Genomic DNA, 18,572 nt, shown 5'->3' with positions numbered 1-18,572 from the left:
TATTATTAAGTCTAAGATTTCTTTAGGTTATGTTTTTCTTCAGAGTCTAAATAATTAACAATATATACATGTCAGCCTTCTAAACTATCTCCAATAAAATTAGTTAAACATAGTTAAGTCTGAGATAAACCTCAAGACTTTCTAAAATCACACATGATGCAGTTCAGTGCAATCTTGGTTTTTTATTATTAATCTACCCACTAAGACAAAGTAATCTGAATAAATGTAAAATAGCTTTTTACATGCACACATTACAAATTGCACAAACATTAATATGACAAAATAATTCATTATCCCTTGATTATAACACTTAGATCTACATTTAATTTTCTAGATTGTAAAAATGTTGTATTTGTGACAATATGCATTTGAGAGCCATACAATTAAAATAGAGGCTTTAGGTAATCAGCTGCAAGGTGGTGGTCAAAACTGAAAGTGGCAGCATCACCATTTAGCAGACACAACGACAAGACATGTTATCGTTATGGTCAAAATTTTACTTTGCAATGTTGGCAAGTGTAACATTATTTTACATATCTTCAGATTACTTGACATCTGTGTGGATTCAAACACATATTTACCAGTACACTAAGTTACTCACAGATATTTATTACATATTTGTAAATCATGTGATACACATTTGTAACCATGGAAGTCCTCTTCAAGTCAGGGGTTAAGGGGTTATGACTTCATACCTTCAGTGTAGCGATCTTCTTGCGTTTTGGAGGCTCAGCCTCAATCACCACAACTTCCTCCTCCTCCTCCTCCTCAATGTTTGCCATGGTCAGATTAGCTCCATCTGTAGTAGAAAACTCAATTAATACTGACAATCACAACTCAGATGAGATTTTTATATATTTTTTTTCTCTGTTGTACATCCTGATATTATTGTTCACACAAGTTTTTCTTTTAAGATGCTGACTTCACTGATATGACCGCCATTATCTGAGAGCCAAACCCTATCTAGCGCCACAGAAATTCCATTTTGCCTCTTTACTAAAAAGGACTATTAGTCCTTTGAAACGCCGTGTTTACACTGGAAAACTATCAGCAACATGATAAAAAATGCTAAAATATACACATGATTTAATTTTTCATTCTAGTTCCTCCCATCACTTTATGGCGATGTGGCCACATTCAAAGTTTGGATGAGTTTTTTTCAGATCTGAGTCACATAACGCAGAATCATTTTTAAAATATTCCATTTCTAGCTGAGTGTAATCACCTGCCTTGCCTTTTTTGCATAAACAAAAGCATATAGAAATGTGATCTTTCACTCTGGAGTCAAAGAACATTATTTTCACTCCATCCAAAACCATATACTTTGGCAAATGGTGCATGTCTTTATGAAACATTACATGTCCTCCCTCAGGTGTATCTGCATGGACACAGATCTGAACCATGAATTCAGATGGAAAATTGTTAGTTCATCCATATTTTCAGTGATTGCTGTTGAAACAGCTCTATCACATTTCACACAAAGAAATATAGATAATCATAGCTGAAATCACACAGCAGGAGCTAAACTCTACCTGTCTCTGCATGCTCTTCCATCTCCTCCTCCTCCTGCACACAGAAACACATCATTCAATAAAGAAAATCATTAAAGTTGTTTTTTCATTTTGGATAAAAACAGAAGAACCTGAGTGACATTTTTTACCTTGGATTTTACAGATCATATATTATATTTTCTCATTGCATAATAGTGTGAAATGTTACATTCATTTTTGACTGGTACTGTAACCAAAAGTCACAGTTAAGTCTACATCTCACCTGCTTCTCCAGCTCCTCCAGTGAGGCATAGTACTTAGACCACCAGTCCAACTCCTCCTTCTCAGGGGCTTCTTCCTCTAGCTCCTCCCCTTTCTTTGTCAGCTTTGTCAAGGGCACCTAAATGCATTTAATTGTATCAGTTAGAAAGTTTAGGTTTTAGTTGCATGCTGTTGAAACCAATTTATTGTGTTTCTAACAGAGAACTTAAGACGCTCACATTAACCATCCTCATGGGGTTGATGGGAATCTTGGACTGTGCGACTGAAAGGCCACTGAGTCCCATGTTCTTCACTGACATCAGAGGGTTAACGTTCATTGACTTCTTCCTCGCTGAAGAGACATAAAAACTGTGTCCATAAAAAGTTTTAGAAGTTGACTTCGACTACATAGTCTTCCAGAGAAGGGTCATTTGATGTTACTGTGTCTCATCAGCTGTTTAACAAGCTGTTTTATCAGGGTTTGCCAGACAACAGGGGACGCCCATGCTCGCTGTGAGGGATTGTACACCTTATCCAGGATAAAACAGCTGTCTTATCTTTCTTACAAAAAAGAAAATGAGAGACTTGTCTAACTTAAACCATTCCAAATGTATTGTTTCTTTTTATACATCTGGTATTTTTGTCACAAATGAAACAGCTAAGATGTTTAAAAATAACAGTGAAACTTCTGTGCTCTCCGTCCTCTGAGCAGAATAGAAGGTGGCTCTGATGCTACAATAAACATCAAACGTTTCTTAAATAGGAAAATAATCATTATAACAAAACTGAAAAGCAACTTTGACTCTATCCCAAACAACTTAGGCAAGTTTATTTGTATAGCACATTTAATATACAAGACAATTCATCATACTTCAAACTTAGCCATAATAACCAGGTGCATTAGGTGGGTAAAACCTTGATTTCTCGAAAAGTCATCATTAAATGCCATACTTATATGTACTATAATAAGCTAAATAACATAAATTAAAATAATCATAATCATAATTATATTGAAATAGTATAATTACTTATTAAATGTCAACAAACTACTAGCATGCTACTCTTCATAACAAATGTTACCTAAAACCTTAGTTCTGTATTTCTGTATTAAACCAAACTATTGGAGATAAGTGAGGTCATGTACGCAGCCAACAGGGAATCATTACTTTAATCTGTATCATGTGTCATTACTTCAGCAGCACCCCACACAGAAAAAAGTCGGACGGGGACCCTGCCATTTCTAAACTCTACTCTGGAAGTCAGGTGACCTCAACAGCCATAGTTTTATTGAAGGTAAACATTGTAAATGATCACAGATAAAAGGCAAAGTTGGACCAAACATGAAGTGGCAGAACGGTATGACAGAGTATTTAAATGATCCTTTATTTAACAAGTGGCTCTGTGCTAGGAGTGACAAGAGTTGCACTGTTTTTCCGCTCAGCTTGTCTCTACTCAATTCAATGGTCCAGGCTACCGTTAGCTCAGCTAAAGAAAATGCGCTTTTAATTAGACATTTGGCAAAAACATTGTGCAATATAATCTGCTCTTTTGGTGGGTCAAACAACTTTGTACAAACTTACTTCTACTAGCTAAAATTAATCAGGTCAGATAAATAACACTGTATCTCTGTAGTTCTAGGTGATGGCACTTAAATAAACACATGCATGCAGAGGAGAGCTGCAGTTCCCCCCTCCTACATTTGCTCTTTACATCAGAAAAATCAAATCATTACATTAATTTAATAGTTAGTCTTGAAAATGAACACTTGTCCAGACCCAGGAACTGTGACAACAAAAATTTACATATGTGTGCAAAACCAGGGTTTCATTCAGATATCTTGACTTTATTTCACAAACTGAGACAACTCTATCATATTGTACATTGTTTTAGCACAACATGTCTCCTTGTACTTTAACTATAAAATCTACATTCTGTACAATTTCTTTCTAGACCAAGTTTAACTGTATAATGTAAATATGTTATTGGTGTAACACTCCAATTTGTACATTGAAGATCATTAAAGATGTACATTTGTTTATTATTATTTGTAAATGTCTGTTTTGGGGTATTTTACTTGTATAAAAGTAATGACAGTCGACTACAATAGTTTCACTGTTTGACTCATATTTTCTAATGCTACTAAAATTTTATTTTTCTTACAAATAATGAAATGAAAAAGACCGGCTAACATATAATAAATTAGGCTTTACTACTTTATATAGTTAGGTCTTTTAAATCAGAAAAATGTAATAATAATCATTTTTATTATTAAACAAAGAAAATCCACTACATCTACTCTAAAGTAAAACCTGGTTTTCATTTTCCTTTGACAATATTTTTCCCAGCTTTTATTTTATACAGTTTCAAACTTTTTTTTTTTTACCATAAATTCAAATATTAAAAATGATTAATGCTTAATATTTAATCCCATTTAAATGAAACAACCTTTGTCTTTGTCTAATGAGGTTGCTTGCCATGACCAATATGGCGGAAGAGTTGGAGCATCTCAGAAACAGGCTGAGGCGGTCGATGTCTTTGCCGAAGAAGACCAACTTCTACTTTTGAGGCCACCAGAACTGAGTTGAGATATGGTGTCCAGTATCTACCCGGCAGTCAGGTACTTTTGCATTACTTTAAACCAGTGGGTCCCCCAAGTAGTACAGGGGGTCCCAGATGCTTTGAACATTCATAGCCATTGTGATTAAAGTCCATACATTTTCCATATTTTCAGAAAAAAGTAAATCATATGTTGTTAATTTAACTTTGGCTTTATGAAAGGACAAAAGTCAGCCAGAATATGTTATTTATGGTGAGAATCTCACTTTTGAAAGCATAAAACTAAGCATGGTTTCAGCACGGGGTGGGGCAGGGGGTCTATAGCTTTTTAGTATTTGCATGAAGGGGGTACCCAAGGAAAATAGGTTGGGGACCACTGCTTTAAACTGTCATGCAAACAGTAACCAAGTTTAAACTTTAAAGTTTAAACATTTCTGATAAAACTTACTGAAGACATACAGAATTTACAGTACCTGTTATAACTTTTAAAGCTGTTACCTTTGAGTTTTGGCTCATCCTCTTCCTCCTCTGCTTCCCTTTCAAGATAATAGTCCATAAGGTTCTGGACCACATGGGTCCCAACCAAAGCAAGATGTCCGAATGCCCGGTGCTCCACCACAAACACTGTCAAAGGAGGATGGAGGTAGGACTGCTCTGGCAGCTCCTGATTAAACCAAATATAGAAAAAATAAAAACATTTTATGGGATGTTAGTTTTGTCCCTGTTCTGTATGTAAATCATACAGGTTTGTATTCTAAATGCATTTGAGCCACATTCCAGTAACTAATGACAGAAACTGACCACATCAATGTAGCGGACAACCTCTTTGAAATTTGGGTTGGTTTTGTAGCTCTGGATCTCCTCAGACTCCAGCTGTCGTCCTGCACACTCCACCCTCACCATGGGGCGCTCCACCTCAAACAGGTGTACCCTCTTCAGCTCCCGCAGACCCCAGAACAGCACCTGAAAACAAGAGCATTAGAGAATGGGCCCCAACATCATCAAAGGACAGAATTCTGTGAGTAATTCAAACCTTTTGGGTGTACCCACAGTCTGTTTACATCGGTTCAGCAGTGCCTCTCATCTGTTTTTCAGCTTGTCATTTTTCCCCAAATTGTACACTCTGCTGCAGCAGCAGCTTCATGATCAGCGCACAAAAAAGAAATTAATCAGCAGATTTTCATCCTCTGTTTCCATCTTGGTGCACTGCAGCGAATATTTTGGATTAACACATCGCAGAGAACAGTGGACTTCTGAAGAAACTTTTCCAGGTGATGTGGTTTTGGCTGACCATAATTTGGATATGAAGGACAATTTGTGCTTTATGTTTGCAGAAGTAAAGTCGGCTGCAAGTACAACGTGTCAGCTTGATGAACTGGATGATGAGAAAACAGGTGAGGTGGTGCACCTGGGATTTCATGTAGAAAGGGTTACTGGCTACAGATGCAATAAGTATGTGATTTTAATGCAACAGAACCAATCTGGATGACACGTCCATGTGCAGATGAGAACATCACTTTCCACCACCAGATAGTGATGTTTCTTGTTTTGTGATTATGAGTCCCAATGTTGTTTTTGACATTAAATCACAACATTCAGGATTGTTCACTCTTTTCAGTCATTTCAGAGTAAATCTTCTTCCGGCCCTCGACGAAGGCAGACGCTTTTGCTTCTCTCTCCTTCCTCCCCACTCTGCCCTGCTACTTGTCCTGTCATCTCTGAGACTCTCTATGCATTTCTGTTCTGAATCTAGAATCTAGAAAAATTCGGACACTGTCGGCAGCCACTGGCAAGCTGCCGGATTTCTGTGCCGGTGTGTGTCGAGCTATGAACAATCAGACTTTGGAGTTGCAGGAGCTTAATCATAAACTGGATGCTATTCTAGCTCAGAATGGCAAGCTGGTTGCAATTCTGGAGCTCGTACGCGGGGTGGACACCAACTTGGAGAAGTCGTCGGCTCGGCTGGATGGAAATTGACCCACAAATTCGGATGATTTAGAGTCGCCAGTGGGACCACTGAGAAACTCAAGGCAGACAAAACAGCTCTGGCCTGAAACTAAAACAAATGCTGTTATCTGATTCGGCTCCCTGTACTGGTCTTGGATGGCTGGTTATAAAGTTCTCCTGGAAGGTTATGTGTATGGATGCTCAGAGCCTTCAGTCGCTCTGCTCCCCAGCTCTGGAACTCACTTCCATCCGAGATTAGGAACATCAACTCCCTTCCATCATTCACATCTGCACTCAAAACCCACCTGTTTAAACTGGCATACTCCCTATAACCCATGTACAGTATACTGACTGTTTTGTGTAATTTTTATATCAATGTCCGTTATCTCTTTTAACTCTTATGTAATTTATATTTTTATTGTCTTTTTATTTATTTTTCTTTTTGTGTACGGTGACCTTGGGTGTTTGAAAGGCCCCAAGAAATAAAATGCATTATAATTATTATTATTTTATGTACTGAGGTGTGTTTTTTTTTGTATCTCAACACTGGGCCCTTAGGCCCAGCGTGGAGATGCCTTTTTTTCCTCTATCCTCATGTTATTCCCCTCATGTTATGTTTTCCATCTATATCTAATACTAATATAGGTGCGCCGCGCTGTGGCTGCTGCCTCAGTCTGCCTGATCCTGTTTGTGCTTACATGTTGTTGCTGTCTAGTCTTGGACGGGTTGTACTGGAATACATTTCGTTGTACTTGTGTCCTGCACTTGTATAATGACAAATGAAGAATCTTGAATCTTGAATCTTGAACTTGAATTTTGAATTTTGAATCTTGAATCTTGATCTGCCATCAGATTCAGCAAAGCTCTTTGTATATTTTATTGTTCTTCTAATAAATAAATAAATTTGATTGTATTTTTGATTGCTTACACATTTCTGCTACTCCTTTTGTTTAAACATAATGTATTAAATTAATTAATCCTGTATATTTTTTATATATTTATTTATATGTCCCATTTACATGCAGGATATATTAATTTATCAGAAATTAATCCACACAGATGAACTGTCCTCTGAGCCAGGAATCCCCCAAAACACACCTGCAACATACCAACAACGTGTCTGTCAGAGTGTTACCTCAATCCTGAAGGTTTTCAGAACAGGTCGAACTCCCTCTGGGATGATGTAACAGCTCTGCTCATCTAAATAGGTCAATTCCTGAGGGTCCACACTGATGGGGAGACATGGCTGCAAAGAGAATGTATATATATATATATATATATATATATATATAGTTATTTAAATGTATGTTAGATTAATTCATGCATGCTGTCTTTTAGTATTTCGGTTAAAGCATTTTTCACATTTAATACAGCTTTAATCTGATTTTGCTCGTTAGTTCCATTGCTTTTACTTTTCTTTATAATTCATAAACCAAGAATTTATCTAAATTATTCATAGCATTTTAAGTGGAGGTTAAACTATAAATGATTTCACCTGAGATGCCAATAATGGCCAACAAAAATGGTGTTTACACAACAACGGTAACTGCATATCATGAAAACCTATAGGAGGAAGTGAAATAATGATTTTCTTTCTGTTGTTGTTCCTTTCTACATTTATTTTAATCTGAACAGCTTATTTTCCTTGTAGATATTTGTTTTCCGTTGGCAGAGACTACTGTGCATAATAACTTACAGTAAGTTTATTCAATTGCTAAACAACTGATGAACTCCAAACAAGCAGCTACTGGCTTCCAAAATGGCACTGTTTTGCAGCTGAACTCATTTAAGCTCAATCACTGTGCAAAAATACATCAATCCAAACATTTTTCTGTTTGTGCTACATTTCACCATCTGATTGTATTTAACTTCCAGTCAGACCAGAAACAGTGCAGCAATGATACAGGATAATAGACTGTCAACATTTAATGGTCTCTCAAACCCTATTTATGCTTCAATTATGACCTCAACTTATTTACCATGGACTAATTTAAAAGTACAAACTCTGCTATAAGGACATCATCTTATCAGAGACTGATTGACAGATGTTACCTCTCCAAATCCAGAGTAGTCAAGCTCGATGAGCTCAAAGGCAGCCAGCAGCTCCCCAGCAGGAACCCTTCCTCTGCTGATGTCATAGAAACGCAGACGGGGCTTTTCGTAGAACTGCTCCACTGTTTTAAACTCGGGTTCGGCAAAAGCTCGACCCAGAGGTTCCGGACTGCCCTGGACATACACACAAACACATACACATGGTGGACTGTGTCACGACGTTCATAAATTTTTTTCCTCTTCCTTCTTCCATTTCTTTGAATTTTTTGAGTCAGGGTTTAAAAGAGAACTAAGTAAACCTGCAGATTATATTTTCAGGTTTCACTTATTTGACTGTTGTGCGTGCCTACGCACTGAACAGCACTTCAGAGTAACCACCCTTTTTGGAGTCCTTGGACGGAGTTGGAAAGCACTCCTTCCAGGGACTCCCTCATTCTGCTGAGGGACTTCAATGCTCATGTGGGCAATGACAGTGAGACCTGAAGGGGCATGACTGAGAGGAATGGCTCCCCTGATCTGAGTCAGAGTGCTGTTTCATTATTGGACTTCTGTGCTCATCATGGATTGTCCATAACAAAAACCATGTTCAAACATAAGAGTGTTCAAATGTGCACTTGGCATCAGGACACTAGGCTACAGTTCACCACCGATGACCTGGTGGTGAGTTTGCTCAGATGGCAGGGGACAATGCCAGTCAGAAATCCCTAAACTAGTTGGTGGACACTAGTAGTGAAGGATGCCATCAAGCTGAAGAAAAAGTTCTATTGGGCCTTTTTGGCCTGTGGGACCACAATGGTGAAAAGACCTGCAATGAGTTTGCCTAATTCTTCACAGACAAAATCCAGAATATCAGACAAGCAGTTGGTTCATCAACAGCAGGTTCAAGACTGCTGAACTAAGTCGAATTTGTTTCCAGTGAGGGTTGGCGTCCGCCAAGTCTGCCCTTTGTCACCAATTCTGTTTCAATTCTTTTTTCAGATGATGTGGTTCTTTTGGATTCATTGGACCATGACCTCCAGCCGATTCACAGCCGTGTGAAGGGGTTGGGATGAGAATGAGCACCTCCAAATCCAAGACCATGGTCCTCAGATGGAATAGGGTGGAGTGTTGTCTCCAGGTCGGATATCAGCTCAAGTATCTCTGGGTCTTGTTCACGAATAAGGGATGGTTGAGGCGCGAGATTGACAGGCAGATCGGTGTGACAGACAGTGATGCAGACTCTGCATTGGTCTGTCATGGTGAAAAAGGAGCTGAGATAAAAGGCAAATTTCTCGACATACCGGTCGATCTACATTCCTACCTTCACCTATGATGTGGGTAATGGCTAAAATGAGTTTCCTCCGCATGGTGGCTGGACTCTTTCTTAAAGATTGACTGAGAAGCTCGGTCACCCGGGAAGGGCTCAGAGTAGAGTCACTAGACAGATAAAGAACTGAAGAATAACAGTGTCACAGGGTTACCATGGCGTCATGATCATAGATGTTGATAATGATGAGCGGTGGGTCTCGTTGGAGCTGCTCTTTGGTTCCTTCCAGTAGAACTCTGTCAAACAACAAACACTCACACCAGCAGGGGGAGAGGGTGTCTGGCAACACCTAAACAAAAAAAATACAGGTCAGTTTATAATTATAGATATGAGTAAATAGGTTTTATTTTGTCTTCTCTGGGTTACGAAACAGGGAATACAGTGTTTCAGGCAGTGGACAAGTGATAGATTATAATGTAAATCTACTGTAAAGTGAAGTTGTTTAAGTGAATAATTAAACCAGTGGAATGGTTGTACGTACCCGGGTAACCTGACACTGTGTAGAAAAGACCACCCTTGCAAAAGGATCTGATAGGCCATCATCATCCGCAGCCATCAGGCCACGCCCCTGGTACAGGTGACATCGAAGCTGGAAGTACCTGCTGTCTGCAGAGAGATACAGAAAGGTCTACCAGACCAGACTCCTAAAGATCCACGATGAATTGCCCCCACTCGGATAGGCCAGTTGACTCACCCTGACAGGAAAGACTAACAGGAATCTTCATCCTCTCATCCACAGAGACCAGCCTCCTCTGCACTTCCTCCCCCTCCTCCTCATCCTCATATTTGGGCATAAACTCCTCTGGCAGGCTGTTAATGGCTTCCTTACTGTATTTGACAGGACCAAGCCACAGGTAGACCTCCAATTTTGCAAAGACCTCATTGGCTGAACATCCTGGTGACTAGAAAGACAGATAGGCACATGACTTTGATTCCAGAAAGGCAAACAGAATGAACAGAAAGAAACAAGCTTATAAGATGATTCAGGTCAGATTGTAAGAGCTGCTAAGGATGTTAGAGAACAGAAATTATCAATAACTTAAAAAATTCAGCATCAATAAGGATTTTGGATAGAAAATTTCTTGGATAGAAAAATGGAAAATCTTCTTTGGGAAGTTACGCTCTCTGGCCAAAAAGGTGAAAAGTCACCATCTGGATTTACTAAGCAAATATTTAGGACCCTCCTATTGGATAATTACTGCATGAGCAATTATCTTTTACCTGACAACAAGTTATTTAATCCCAACTGATACGATGAGTAGCTTCTCATTTCTTAAACAACCTTGTGGAAAGACACATCCCGTGGTGGCGGAAAAGATGTTAGTCAAATCAAAGGAGGGTCAAATCGCTGGCATGTATCAAGCAGAGAAAACATCTAAGGAGATTGCAGAAACTACTAAAACTGGGTTAAGAAATTATCAATGCATTATTAAAAACTGGAAGGATAATGAGGAACCATCATCTTTGTGGAAGAAATTTGGTTAGAAAAAAATTCCTGAATGATCATGATCGGCAATCATTTAGATGCTTGATGAAATCAAATCGAAGGAAACAACTGTAGAACTCAGGGCTATGTCCAATAGTGAATGTAAGAGCATTTCCACATGCACAGTGTGAAGGGAACTCAAGGGATTGGGACCTAACAACTGTGTAGCTATAAGAAAACCTCTAATCAGTGAGGCTAAACAGAGGAAAAAGGCTTCAATTTGCTAGGGAGCATAAAGACTGGACTCTGGAGCAATGGAAGAAGGTCATGTGGTCTGATGAGTCCAGATTTACCCTGTTCCAGATTGTTGGGTTCATCAAAGTAGTAAAAGAGGCCGATGAAGTGATGCAGCCATCATGCCTAGTGCCTACTGTACTAGCCTGTGGGTTCTATGATCTGGGGTTGCTGCAGTTGGTCAGGTCTAGGTTCAGTAACATTATGGGCCTAAAGAATGAGGACAATGACTTCCTGAATATGCTGAATGAGCAGGTTTTTCCATCAATGTATTTTGTCTTGCCTTGATGGAACGGCCATATTCCAAGAGGACAATGCTAGGGTTCATTGGGCTCAAATTGTGAAAGATTCATTCAGTGAACATGATATAATTTTTTACACATGGATTGGCCACCACAGAATCTAGACATTAACCGAATTGAGAATCTTTGGGATGTGCTGGAGAAGGCTTTGTGCAGTGGTCGGACTCTCCCATCATCAATACAAGATCTTGATGAAATATTAATGCAACACCAGATGGAAATAAATCCTGTGATGCATGAAGCTTATCAAAACTATGCCACGGCCAGTGCATGCTGTAATCAAAGCTAAAGGCAGTCCAACGAATATGGAAGTGTATTAGGGCCACTGAAGAAAAAAAAAAAAAAAATAGAATTCTGAGAAAAAAGTCAGAATTCTGACTTTTTTCTCAGAATTCTATTTTTTATTTATTCGGTGGCCCTAATACTCTTCCGTAAACAAAATATTAGAGTGTCAGACCTTTTTCTTGTCTGCAACTTATTTTTTGGCCAGGCAGTGTATTTTAATTGGGTCTTTCATGATCATTTTCTTATGCTACTGATAATGTCTGAATCTTTTACATTAAAGAAAAAATAGCTATTTTTCTTGTGAGCAGACATGTAAGTAAAATAAATATCCTCTACATTACCTAAATAACTTGTTTTAAGCTGCACCGGTGGCACAAAGTCTATACCACTGTGTAGATTTAGTGAGTAAAATTTAACTTTTGTTAACACTGTTTAAATGAGTGACAGTAAATGCGGATATATGATGTTGGCTGTATGATTTTGTTAGATAAGGTAAGTGGGTTAATGAAAATTCATGTATCAAGGTTAAATTTACATTGTGTATTCAAATTATTGAATAAACTATTCATCTGATTCCAGATCTTGCAAGAAGGTGCCTATAATACAGAGACAAGCATAAAATGAATCATTTTCCCTGATTATAGCAGTTTAGTGAGAAAACATTTAGAAGATGCGAGTCAAATATGAGTCGAAGTAATCACTCCTGCCAATTATCCCATTAAAATGAACAGATTCAGGAACAGCCAATTAAACTTTAAGCATTTTCCATGATAATATACAGAAGAGCTGGTGATTCATTTAGATATTAAAAGGTAACCTTCATGTAGAGGGTTGTGATCCGGCCACAATCCTGCCCCTTCTGCTCCTCCACCAGTGAGTACAGGATGGTGTGGGCGGGAATCCTCACATATGCCAGTCGCTTGCTTCCGCTTAGCAACCAGAGGAAAACATCTGGAATGGTACTCTGGGGCTGGATGGAAGTGGATGTGAGAGAAACTCAGTCAAACTACATGCAGCTTCTTGCTGTGGCCTACACTGATGTGCCGTCTCTATGACATCTGACCTCTGCAGCCAGTAGGCGGAGCTTCTTTAGCAGTTTCCTGGTTTCAATCAACCGCTGTTTGGCTGTCTTTCTGGTGATCCTCCGCCTGGCCCTGACTGCCTGTCTGGCAAGCAGGACCTGGAGACGGTCAGGCATTCAGTCAGACAGAGAAGGAGAATAAACAGATAACATTAAAAAAGGAACAAAGCTGAAAACAGACTCACCAAATTCTTCTTGATAAACTCCTTTCTGCATTTGTCCAGATTGTTGGGGCGAAATTGAGATCTCCTCTCTGAGAAAGCACTGAACTGTCTGTGGAAAAAGAGGACAATGGACAGAAGAAGCACGGTCAGTCAGAATGCCAGACAATAATAAGAATAAATCAAACCAAACAGAATCTTTTTAGATTTCATTTTTTAGAAGTATACAGACTTGCAAGAGGCCACCAGCTCCAGCAGCACTTCAACCAAACGCTCCTTCACTTTGCTCTTTGGCCTCCTCATCAGAATTTCTACCTCATTAAGACCAATCTCCTAAAAGGCAAGAGGCGAGTGATGTTGGGAATGTTGTAGGCATTGCTCAATAGACATGGCAAAGAGAAATGTCTTGACTCTCACCAGCCTGTCAGCCATCTTGCTTAGCCAATTAGCCCGATAAAGACGAAAGCTGTGATCTTCAAACTGACTCCAGAGAAACAGACAAGGTTTCAGTTTCGCTGAGGGAGGCTGGAGTTGAAGACACTGATATGACCTGAGAACAGATAAAAAAACAGAGAAAAACAATTTAAGACATGGACAGATTAAATTAAATAATGGAGGGACTCGTGCTACTTCTACAAGAATCACTTCATGGAATATATATCAGACTGCAAAGATAAATCCTTTGCACATGGAAAACTTCAAATAAGGAGTAGGAGGAATATTTTTTCTGAAAATGTCTTTGATGCACAACCCTTGGCCAAATGTTTGCACATTTGCACTGACATATATTTACATATTATTTTTAAAAGTAATTTGATCATAATCAATTTTTACAACAGCCTTATAATAACAGATAAAGTTTACAGCTTTGGAAAATACAAAGAAAAAAAAACATATGATACTTTCTAAGTTAAAAAATCAGATTTGCTTTACAGGAAGCTTTGCTAGATGAGTTTGGGAAGACCTGATGCATGTGTTTTTTTGTTTGTTTTACTGGGATTTTTCTAAATCATACCACCTAATTATCAGACAATTTTAGAAACATATTTTTTCTTTTACTGTGACATGTTCGCACTGTATCATTTCAAGCTTCTTGTCATTTAAAAAGATCTTTTTTGCTGCCATACATACATACATGCATACATACCTAGCATTGGCCAAATTATCAGAGGGAATTGGGGCTTGAATTTCATTCAAGTAAACATCAACAAGTTATTAGCATTCCGAGCCATGATTAAGGGTTTTTCACTGTCACTGTGAAAACTATTAATAATACCTCCTAGTCAGGCCTCCTGACTGTAATATTGAGCATCCACATACAGAGATTTTTATTTTTATTTTTTTTTGTTTTCATGCAAAATAAGAGTAATTCAGAAACTTTTTTATACTATAAAGATGTCCTCTTAAAGGGAAAGAGCATCAAATTGTTTGGATGGATTGATGATTGGTTATTTACCTTATATACTCGGTGGGCTGAGGTCTCATCGGAGCAGACAGAGATCTGTTCTCAGCTTCAGGATTCTGCATCTCTTCTCTGTCCAACTCATCCTCTGACTCCAGCAGACGGTGTGTGTCAGTCAGATCCTCCCTGCTCCTCCTCAACTCCTCTCTGCTTCTTCTTAGCTCCTCTCTGCTCTGGCTTTTCTTGGATTTCTCAATTCCAACTGCCTTCCCATTATTCCCTACCAAGTATAAAAAAGGGTTTCTGAGGTTTGATGCTGGTAATAAAATGTGACTCCTGAATCCCAGGGAGCCAAAATACTCAAGCTCAGGAGTGGCCTATATGCCCATCAGTGCTGCTGTTTGTGACTGATTTATTGAAACAAATAGTTTGAAACCTGAATGGTCAGAAACTTATGATTTATTTCTGAAAACTGCAGTTGGTTTGTCCTACTGGCAAACCTATTTAGACAAACTCATTTTGTAACATAAACAGTTAAAAGAAAAACATAATTGTAATAAGCTTAGCTAAGTCTATCAGTCTCAGAGTGGTTCTAATATCAGTCACAAATTATTTGATCTTTACCTATTGAAAGTTCAAAGGTTAGTGGTTTTGTTCCTACAGATGGATCAATCATAGTGACTTCAAACAGAGATGCAAACAGCAGAAACTCCTCCTTCTGTCCCAAAAAACCCTAAGGACAAAAACACAAGAAAATAGATGAGAACTTGTCAGTCTGTTTTCTACCCAAAATCTTAAAACTGACTCTTGCGGAAATGTAGTTCTTTAATTTTGTTTGTTTGTTTGTTTGTTGGTTGGTTGGTTTGTTTGTTTGTTTGTTTTTAAATACTTAATACATCTACATGTGGAAACAGAACCAAACTTGTCAGCTTCCAGGTTGGGGTCAACTTTTTAGGTTTGGTGATCAAGATCTAGGTTTATCTATTATAACTTTAACCCTCTAAACACCAAAGTTGCAAAATTGGGACAAGCAGGCCATATCTCCAGAAAAAGAGCTCAAACCTGTTACCACTTTCTACCATGGCTGACCTTTGAATCGGTCATAAGTCATAGTTGTAGTTATAGTTATAGTTATAGTTATAGTTATGCCACAATATGAAATTAGATGAGTAATTTTTCTGCCATCATAAACTCTGGTTCGTAATAATTTTTTTTTCTCATTTACAGTATGTCTTGAAAACTCTGCTGCTAAAAGGGTTAACACTGTACGACAGATTATAAGCAGTACCGTTTTTATATTTCATCTCAGAATGAGAGTCTCTACTGTTGTTTTGCTGCCCACTTTTTCTTCACTCTTTAACATGTGCATTTAAATGTCAGGCATCATTCTGTTGTATAACTTCACTTCTGCATGTTGGAAATCAAAAATTATAACAAGCATTTAAAAAAAAAGTTAACATTTCTCTTATTAAACACTTTTTTCATTCAAATTCAACATTTTTTTTTAGAAAATTCTATAGAAACACAACAAAGGAAGGATGATATGTGAGACACAGGAAGGGGAAAAATACATGAATAAAAAAAGATAAAAGGCCAAAGAAAATCATAAATATTCAATGAAAACAGAAATGAAAAAATAAAATGAGTTACTCTGAAATATCACAGGGTCACCTGTCATGCAGTTTGTTTAACATGACTCATAATGATGTTGAAGTGGTGATTGCACTGACCTCAGGGAGGGGATGGATCTCTTCAATTTCCACAGTGACAGACTCTGGTACCTCAACTCCTGCTTCCCCGGATTCATCAGCCAATCCACTCACAGCTGCAGACTCTACAACATCAACAAGTTTAAAAAATGTAGTTCCTTTATCTTATTTTTATTTGGCTTTTAGAACATGTAAATCAATGAGTTTCTCAGTTATTAAGTTGTGTTTGTTAACCATTGAATAAAATTTGCTTCCAGAAATGCCTGTAATAAAACATTAAAATTGTATTAAGATTATCACATGAAAAAAATACACATTCTCATTACCTCATCCTTAGCAAACTAACCTTCCTTCATCTCCTTCTTGCTGCTTTTTTTCTTCTTCTTTCGTCCTAACTTCCCCAGTGCTCCTTTCACCTTCAGGGATAAACAAGAATTAGATTCACGTAATATTAAAGGTCGTTAAAGATTGAGGAGGTGGCAACACAGTAACTGAAATAAACATTGAAAAAATTAAATAATTTCCTGACTTGTGATATACTGTCACTGCAAAGTTTTGAATGTTCCCACAGCCTGAATCTGAGAGGTACCTTTGCCCCTGCACCAGATCCTGTTTCCACGGCGATGGCAGAGGGGGAAGAGTAGACCTCCATGCAGAGAGCAAGGAGGATTCGCCCTCTATAGAAGATCCCTTCACCTAGGCCCTCATTCAGTGCCTGAAAAAAATGAATGAATAAATAAATAAATAAGAGAGATGTTACTTTTTCATATTTTAATCAAAACAGCTAGCCTGACTGGCCATAGTATCACTACTTAATTTCAATCGTCACCAAGAAAGCAAACAAATGCATTTCCGTCACACATTAAAATCAATCTTTGACTGTTTTTTGTTTTTTGTTTTTTTTTTTAACCTGGTGGACATCTCCGAGGGTGGAGTTCTGCGGTGAGCCATAAAGATTAACCCAACTTGGACCGAAGGTGGGGTTGAACCCTGCAGACAAGAGACAAACAAAATATTTCATTTAAACAATAACAGCCTGGAAAAAACATGTGATTTGTATTAATAGGTATTCAGTGATAGCAGCTGTTTGTGTAAAACAACATGAGGTACTTATAAAAAAGATGTTTTGACATCAATCACTCCACAATAAATTTATGTAAGTACAGCTAAAATAATTATTGAATAATCAATTAGTCTTTTGATAGAAAAATAGAGCTTTAAAGATAACATTTCTGATCATATTCAGTTGGTGTTTAAGTTATCCTTTGGTAAGTGGAAAGAACAGGAAGCAGGTATGGTTGAATTTATTAATGGACACAGTAAACATCAGCTCTGTTTTTCTTAAAACGATTAAATAGTTCAGCCCATAGGGCATCATAGCAACTAAAAGCCTTTCATAACCATTAAAATGTAAGTAAAATATTGTGTCTTCTATCAGGGTCATACCATTCCTGGTGGGGTCAGATATCTGCTGCAGGTCCAAGAAGTGTGTTGCCAGGGCAATGTCTCCCATCTTGGCATCATCAAGAACCTGGATTTTGATTCTCTGAGCCAGAGGAGGAAACTGCTCAATGAAGGAGATCTCCTCATTCCAAACTGGACAATTGGTTGCATTGGCGACTGAAGTTTCTCCCTAAAAACACCCAAACAGCATGATCTGAACATTTTCAATAATAATGGAAAAGAGAAATCTTTTCCAGGCATCCTTTTAGGAAAAACAAAATAAAATACAAACTAAAATATTAAAACAGAAAGTGATGAGGAAGTTTTACCTGCTCTAAAACACAATTATAGGGGTTAATTAAATTGATCAACATTACAGTGATCCAGCTCATATTTCTAATTAATTCTAAATTCTTCCACTGCTGTAAGATAAACTGGTGAATTCATAAAATATATGTCAGAATCAATTATCAATGTTCTTGGACAGTCAGACCACTAAACATTGATATTTACTGCATGTGTCTGAATACCTGTTGTCCAGCAAAGGTAACATGTACATATGGGTCAATAAATACTGCCCGGTCTGTGACGGACATCTTTGCCATTAGCCCCGCCTCCATGGTGGGCAAACCCTCAGCTCTGTAGATTCGAATACGGAACCGAGCCCACGGACGTTCAGAAGGCATGCCACGAGGAAGCAGCAGGTTCCTGCAAAAAAAGTCCAACATAAGAACCAGAGTCCGTCGCACCAGCTTTTCATGAATCCAAACCTATCTATACTGAGATGCTTTTTACTTTGAGTTTCTTAAAGGGGCCATATTATGCTCTGGAAGTTTCAGAGAATAGAAAATAATATT

The 18,572-nt window shown here is 38.1% G+C and overlaps 1 protein-coding gene across 1 annotated transcript in view; it reads right to left on the bottom strand.

The window, feature by feature from the left end:
* Positions 1 to 18,572, bottom strand: part of fer1l4 (fer-1 like family member 4) — a 33,699-nt gene that overhangs the window by 6,712 nt on the left and 8,415 nt on the right. The window contains exons 13-36 of the mRNA XM_041978446.1: positions 18,246 to 18,423; positions 17,719 to 17,905; positions 17,183 to 17,262; positions 16,862 to 16,987; positions 16,619 to 16,688; positions 16,294 to 16,397; positions 15,188 to 15,296; positions 14,618 to 14,843; positions 13,579 to 13,711; positions 13,394 to 13,494; positions 13,186 to 13,273; positions 12,983 to 13,099; positions 12,737 to 12,889; positions 10,307 to 10,514; positions 10,094 to 10,218; positions 9,767 to 9,901; positions 8,307 to 8,480; positions 7,390 to 7,500; positions 5,109 to 5,270; positions 4,806 to 4,971; positions 1,991 to 2,103; positions 1,774 to 1,890; positions 1,533 to 1,566; positions 696 to 799 (exon numbers count right to left, since the gene is read on the bottom strand). Coding sequence (XP_041834380.1) covers positions 696 to 799; positions 1,533 to 1,566; positions 1,774 to 1,890; positions 1,991 to 2,103; positions 4,806 to 4,971; positions 5,109 to 5,270; positions 7,390 to 7,500; positions 8,307 to 8,480; positions 9,767 to 9,901; positions 10,094 to 10,218; positions 10,307 to 10,514; positions 12,737 to 12,889; positions 12,983 to 13,099; positions 13,186 to 13,273; positions 13,394 to 13,494; positions 13,579 to 13,711; positions 14,618 to 14,843; positions 15,188 to 15,296; positions 16,294 to 16,397; positions 16,619 to 16,688; positions 16,862 to 16,987; positions 17,183 to 17,262; positions 17,719 to 17,905; positions 18,246 to 18,423 — 3,121 coding nt within the window. The remainder of the gene's footprint in view (positions 1 to 695; positions 800 to 1,532; positions 1,567 to 1,773; positions 1,891 to 1,990; positions 2,104 to 4,805; positions 4,972 to 5,108; positions 5,271 to 7,389; positions 7,501 to 8,306; positions 8,481 to 9,766; positions 9,902 to 10,093; positions 10,219 to 10,306; positions 10,515 to 12,736; positions 12,890 to 12,982; positions 13,100 to 13,185; positions 13,274 to 13,393; positions 13,495 to 13,578; positions 13,712 to 14,617; positions 14,844 to 15,187; positions 15,297 to 16,293; positions 16,398 to 16,618; positions 16,689 to 16,861; positions 16,988 to 17,182; positions 17,263 to 17,718; positions 17,906 to 18,245; positions 18,424 to 18,572) is intronic.

The sequence above is a fragment of the Melanotaenia boesemani genome, chromosome 3 (genome assembly GCF_017639745.1).
Source record: "Melanotaenia boesemani isolate fMelBoe1 chromosome 3, fMelBoe1.pri, whole genome shotgun sequence".
NCBI classification, from domain to species: domain Eukaryota; kingdom Metazoa; phylum Chordata; class Actinopteri; order Atheriniformes; family Melanotaeniidae; genus Melanotaenia; species Melanotaenia boesemani.
Note: the sequence above shows the minus strand (reverse complement) of the source record. Positions and strands in the feature narration are given on the sequence as shown.